The 6,365-nt window shown below is 44.4% G+C and overlaps 1 protein-coding gene across 1 annotated transcript; it reads right to left on the reverse strand.

Annotated features, from left to right (window-relative positions):
• Window positions 1–871: 871 nt before the first annotated feature.
• LOC125357532 (putative KHDC1-like protein) lies at window positions 872–1,720 on the reverse strand. Its single transcript, XM_048354510.1, has 3 exons — window positions 1,615–1,720; window positions 1,281–1,463; window positions 872–984 (listed from the first exon to the last, which is right to left on the reverse strand). The coding sequence occupies exons 1-3, from the start codon at window positions 1,718–1,720 to the stop codon at window positions 872–874; spliced, it is 402 nt and encodes a 133-aa protein (XP_048210467.1).
• Between the last annotated feature and the right edge of the window lie 4,645 nt (window positions 1,721–6,365).

Genomic DNA, 6,365 nt, shown 5'->3' on the forward strand with positions numbered 1-6,365 from the left:
GATTCATCAGTGGACTGGTGACCTGCCCTTTTCCTGACAGCCTAAAGCTTTTTGATTTGGGGTGGGGTGGGGTGTGGGGTGGGGTGAAGGCAGTACTGGTGCTTGAACTCATAGCCTGGGCCTTGTCTCGGCTATTTTCCCTGGAAGACTGGCACCCTACCTCCTGAGCCATACTTCCCTTTCAAGCTTTGTGCTGGTTCATTAGAGATAAGAGTCTCCCAAATATTCCTGCATGGGCTGGCTTCATACACCAACCTAAGAAGCTAGGATTAGAGGCCTCATCCACCATGCATACTTCTTAGTTATTTTTATTCCAGTTGGTAGGTAGAGAGTCACTGTATCTAGTTGTACAGGAGGCTTGGAGATGGCAGGTAAAGTGACATTTTTGCCAGGATTTCCCCGTTCGGGGAGCACACTGATTCCGGAGACAAGAGCACAACATGATTCACGACTGCAAAGGGAAACATGTATAAACAATCTGGAAATGTGAAAATCTGAGGTCTCTTGGAAGAGACTGTGTTTGTTAGACGTTGGGAGGGATTCTGGGGGAAATGAGTGCACTGGAGAAGCTTGTGAGAAATAAAGAGGGGGAGAGGGAGTGACGTCGAGGCAATGCAGATTGCACCACGGGTGTTGCTGGATCTCCTTCACCAGCAGAATACACACTTTAGAAGACGCCTCTCACCTATGTGCCTAGACTTCCCGGGGGAGACAACACAGCCAAAAATGTCACCCTCCACCACTGTCTGCGCCATGTCTTCACTGAGCTGTCCAGAGCAGGCTGGTCCTCCAGGGACCAAGAAGTGCACCGAAGCCCACGGAAGCCCAAGGCAAGCAAGCACTTGGCTGGAGGAAGCCTGAGGAAAGTGAATCACTTGTCCTGGTAGCCTTTCACCACCAAGGAGTCCAGCTGCACACGGAGGCAGGCGGCCAAGTCTTCTTTGGTTAGTGGCTGGCTCCGGACACTTTGCAGCATCTGGTAGCCTGGGCAGGGAGAAGAATGGTCAGAGTCTAGGAGCCCAGTCAAGAAGCCTGTGTGGATGGAAGGGAACGAAGGGAGGGGTAGGAGATATTCCAGCCCAACCCATGGGGCCCCATTTGTATGCCCCCTCCCCACTTTCTCTCTCAATGACTTGATTCCAAATATGGTTAACCCTGGGCCTCTGCCCTCCAGGGGGCTTGGGAACATGTGATTCTCAGGTTCCTGAGCAGTCCAAGTCTTTAAGATGCCATGTATGAGCAGCAAGGCTTTGACTGCAAACTAGGTCATAGACACTTACCTCGAGCTCGATAGTGAAAGTCCTTGTGCTCCAAAAGCCATATCATGCCCATCAGCCATTGCCTGGCCCTTGGGGGCCCCACCACGGTGACTCGAGTGTGGCCTGTGACGGTGAACCAGGGCTCCAGCTGAATGAGGGTGTGGCTGTGCTCCTCCATGCAGCGAAGGTATCTGTCCTCCTGTCCTAGGAACAGAAGAGGACAGGAAGAACAGGAAAACCCCCAACAGAACTGGGGGTCAGGTGCCCGGATGGCGGGGGCCTAGTATGGATCAAAGAGGGAGCACAGGGAGAGGTGGATAGGGTGAAGACAAGAGATGGCACTGGGGTCGCCTACCGAAAATCTCCTCCTCCTGCTCCTCTTCCAGGTAGAAAACCAATGGAGCACTGAAATTTTCAGGCTCGGTCCACCATGCTCCCATGCTGAGAGAGCACATGTCCATGTTGTCCTTTACCCCGGCTTTACTCTGCACGGAGCAAGTCCAAGTAGCTGGGTGCAGAGATGAAGAAGATCCCAAGCTCTGTGTTTTATATTCTCCCTCATCTAATCCACTCGTCCCCACCCTAGACCCACCCTAGAGAGGCTGAACTAGCCCTCAAGTCCTTCAGAGATAATTCACTCAGGCACTGATAATTCATTCTTAGATTCCTCTACTCTGGATTCAAATCTTTCTGATAAACTAGATAACACAACCCAGTTTCCTGAGGCCTAGAAATACAAACTTGTCATCACTGTGATTTCACAAAAGATGTACTGAGCGTGACCTTGGGTCTTGTGCTGGAACAAAAATGGTTCCCGAATGGGCCTAGGAGTTGATTTTCTGTCCCATCTACACAGGATAGGGACCTTGGGTCTTGTGCTGGAACAAAAATGGTTCCAGAATGGGCCTAGGAGTTGATTTTCTGTCCCATCTACACAGGATAGGGAGCAAGGAGAATGGAGAATGGAGGGAGCTGGGCACAATTATCCTGAAACTATCTCAAAGTAAGAGTTAATAAAAGCAAAGCATTTGGGGTGTGGTACAGTATTAGTGCTGCGAAGTTTCAGTACTGACAGCAGATAGGACAGGATAGGATAAGGGAAGAAGAGGAGAAGACAGAACAGGAGAAGACAACGGGTCAGGACAAGATGGGGGAGCAAGTAAGAGGATAGCGAGGATAGGAGAGGAGAAGGGAAAGGGAACATTGCTGCACTGATGGCATTTGCTTCTTTACCTGATGGTTTGTGCTTGCGGTCTCCTTCCACGGATTATTTGTTTCTCTACCTAACTGGAGAAATCTCAGTTCATGGTTCACAAGCAGAGTCCTTTCAATTTAGAGCCAAATAGCTTCTCTTCTGCAGTAGACACTGGTCTCCTGAAAGCATAGTTCCTCAGGTCCTACCCATGTGGAGGCTAATTCAGACATTTTCAGGCTATTGAAAGCTGAATTATGAAAACTATCCTGGATTTATTTTTTGAATCTATGTTTTCTTTTTCTTTCTAGTTCTTCTAATTATTCACTGAAGACAGTGAGGAATTTGATGGGTTTTCTAAGGACAGTAAAAACGTCAGTACTTAGCAATAAAGTGAAATGTATCCCATCTCACTGAGACCGACTTTGGCAGTGGACAGAAAGCCAGTCAAAACAGTGCTGTGTGAAAAATCCAGGGAGTCTACATCTCCAGAATGGTCAGTAAAGAGCTGGGCTGGAGGCATGGTTCAGATGTAGAGAGACAGCGGAGCAAGCAAGAAGAGCGAGTCTGAACCCCTGAGCATAATCCATGTAGCCAGAAAAAAGTGAAAGGTGTGTCCACATGGGGCTGCATGCCTTTAGTCCCACCGCTTAGGAGACACAGGAAGGAAGATGGTGATCTTGAAGCTAATCTCAAATTCCATCTCAAAACACCAAGGGTTATACGCTAAAACTATTTTTTAGTTTTGTAAAAAAAAAAAAAGTAATCGCCCAAATGTCTTTCTGGACCTTTATCCTACTTGCCGGCATTTGGTGCTACTGCTATTCTTTCCCTATTTCAGTTTCCCATTTTCTGAAGTTTCTGACTACTGCTAAGGAGTAAGAGTTGCTATTGCTCCACCTCCTTGTTTACATTTAGTGTTCTCGGTTTGTTACTTTACTGTTGAGGATGTATTGTATGTTAGGGTTCTTTTGATTTATTCTTTGTTTGTAAAGGTGCTGTACAGAGCTACGGTTCCATAAGTCCAATGAAGAGCCCATTTCTTTTTGAGCAATGTTACCTGTTTTCTCACTGTCACTCAGGTTTTCTCTGCTGTCCCCACCCGTCACTTGCATAGTTCATTTTCAACCCAGTGTGTTGTATCACTGCTGCTTTTGCTCCTCCTTATTCCCTCTGTTTCTGTGCTGACCATACAACTATCCTCTCCCATCTTGTCCTGTCCTGTTATCTTGTGCTTTCCTGTTCTGTCTTTTCTTTTCCCCTCCCCCTCCTGCCCTCTCCTCTTCTCTCCTCCCTTCTCCTCTCCTCTTCTCCCCTGCCCTCTACTCCCCTGCCTTCCCTCTCCCCTCCTCTCCTGACTGAATGATGTCAGTGCTGAGACTTACCTAATTCTAATACTATACCCCATCCCACAATATTCTGACCATACTTTCCAGCAATTGTACACATGGATATTTGTCTAAAGGACTCAAAACTGTATATTTACATAATCATTTTCACATAGATGTTTGTCGCAACATTATTCCCAATTTTCAAAAGCTAAAAGCAACCAAGATAGTGGTGGATGGATAAACTATGATATATCCAGACAATTTAATAAAATTCACTATTGAAATGAATTGTCACTCCAATAAAAGACATGCAAGAGCCTTGAGTGTCTGTTTCTACATGGAAGAACATCCACCTGAGGAGGATCAGTTCTGTATGGTTTGAACTATTTTAGAAAAGGTAAAAAGTATGGATAAAATAAGAAGATCAGTGCGGCCAAGGCTTAGGGCTAGGAAAGATGAGTTGACACCATACAGAATTTTAGAGCAACAAAAATATCCAAGGAGAGTGCACTAGGGCTTGTCAAATTTCACCATCCAAGAGTTCACTCTTAGCTTCCAGACTCCATTTTATTTTGTGACTCCATCTTAAAGGACCGCATCCAACCAGGGAGACAGCTCCTTACAGTATGGCATTTTAAGATGTACATAGCCATTGTTCCATTTTTGTTTCTAGGTAACAATCATAGTAACAGGTTACGGAAACAGTCATTGTAATAGATTATAGAAACATCATGGTAATGGGTCATGCGTGCTTTACAGTATTATTTTAGCTTTCTCATGCTTCCTTACAGCATTGCTTTAGCTTCTGTAACTTCATGCTTAGCTTACACCTGCAGGAAGGAACCATTACGAACTTCCCAGCCCTGAGTGAAAAAGTGGGGAGGTCCCTGCACTTTTGGGGCACATGACTGCCCAGTATAGTCCTGGACAGTAGTAAAGACTTTCTATTGGCTGTACTCTGTGTCTGTGTGGTCTCTCCTGATGGTCTCCCCTCAACAATACTACCATGATACACAAAAGCTGTACAGAATGAACAGTAAGGTAGAGAATGGTTTCTGAGAAATTGCTATCAATGTAGGTTCATCAATTATAAGAGATGTCCCACTGAGCTGGAAGGTATTTATTCTCGGGAAATGAGGGAGAGAAGGGCAGGAGATATATGGGAAATACCTCTGCCTTCCTTTCAGTGTTTTGGTAAAAAACAACCTTCACTGACTTATATAATAAAGTCTCTTTTTCTTTTGAAAAAGGAAAAAGCCAACACCAAGAATTGGGGCTGTGGTCACAGGTAGGACCCTTGCCCAGTCACGCCCATTGCGAGATCATGTCTGAGGACCACTGGCATTTGCACAAGCACTGTGTTGCCATTTTCTTCTACCAGTCCATACAAAAACAAGAGGCCTCTGACTTCCCTTGAGAAGCACAATGAAAACCAGCTGCAGGAGGCTTCGTGGTAGATTGCTTTCCTCGCATGCATAAGGCCTCGGATTCAATTCCTTGGTACCACATAAGCAAGAAATAAATAAATAAAATTAATTAAAAAGAAAACCCAGATGCTAGTGGCTCACACATCTAAGTCCTGCTACTCCAGAGGCTGAGAGAACTAATCTTATAAGTTGACAGAGAAAAGGCTGGAAGTGGGTGAGTGACTGAGTGGTAAAACTTCAGCCTTGAGAAAAACAGCCAAACAAGATTTCAGGCCCCAGTGTGTCCAAAAGAAAAAGACAGAAAGAATGGAAGGTAGAAAGGAAGAAAGAAAAGAAGGTAAGTGAGAGAGAAGCCCAAGGTCACCCCAGTACCCGCCCACATAAAGGTACAATACCCAATATTATTTTGTCACTTTTTTATGGTATTCTATTTTTTTGGTCATTACAAATGTCTTTATAGTATATTTGAGTTACTAAAATCACTGAGAACATTAAGGAAATCCAAGTATTCCTAAAATTCTTCCTTTAAAGTAAAGAAGGTTTCATTTTTACTAATGATGGTGAAACCAAAACCAAAACACAGAAAAAGGCCCATTGTTTCCAAGATGCTTCTCACTATCGGGGAGGCAAAGGGGAAGTTCTTGGTGTCACCCAAGAAAGAATTCAGGAGTTGATCCACAGAGGACTTTGAACACAGAGGATTCACTTTTGGCAAATCTTCATTTTAAAATTACATTTGCATTGTCTTTAGTTGTACAAAGGAATTATCAATGATTAGAGCCATTTGTAAGAACAATGCATATTGAGCAATGTCACCACTGTAATCATTCTCCACTTTCCCTTTCAACCCATCCCCTCTTCTTAACTTTCTTGGATATGCATTGAATAGTACAGACTGCATTCTTTCTCCTTTCTCCTCTTCGTTTGATACCATCCTCCCCTTGACCTTCCCACCACAACACTCAAGTACCAGTTTCCTGGCATCCATTTTGTTTAACTGTGGATTAGTTCCTCTTTTTCTCTTTGTTTTCTGAAATTTTGAGTCTTGGGGGCTACTTTCATAGGAAAGACCTGAAAAATGCATAGTTCATACCTAACCAGAAAGTATATGTAAATATATATATATATTATATATATATTACATCTACACATGCAC

This window comes from Perognathus longimembris, chromosome 9, assembly GCF_023159225.1.
Source record: "Perognathus longimembris pacificus isolate PPM17 chromosome 9, ASM2315922v1, whole genome shotgun sequence".
In the NCBI taxonomy this organism is placed as follows: Eukaryota; Metazoa; Chordata; class Mammalia; order Rodentia; family Heteromyidae; genus Perognathus; species Perognathus longimembris.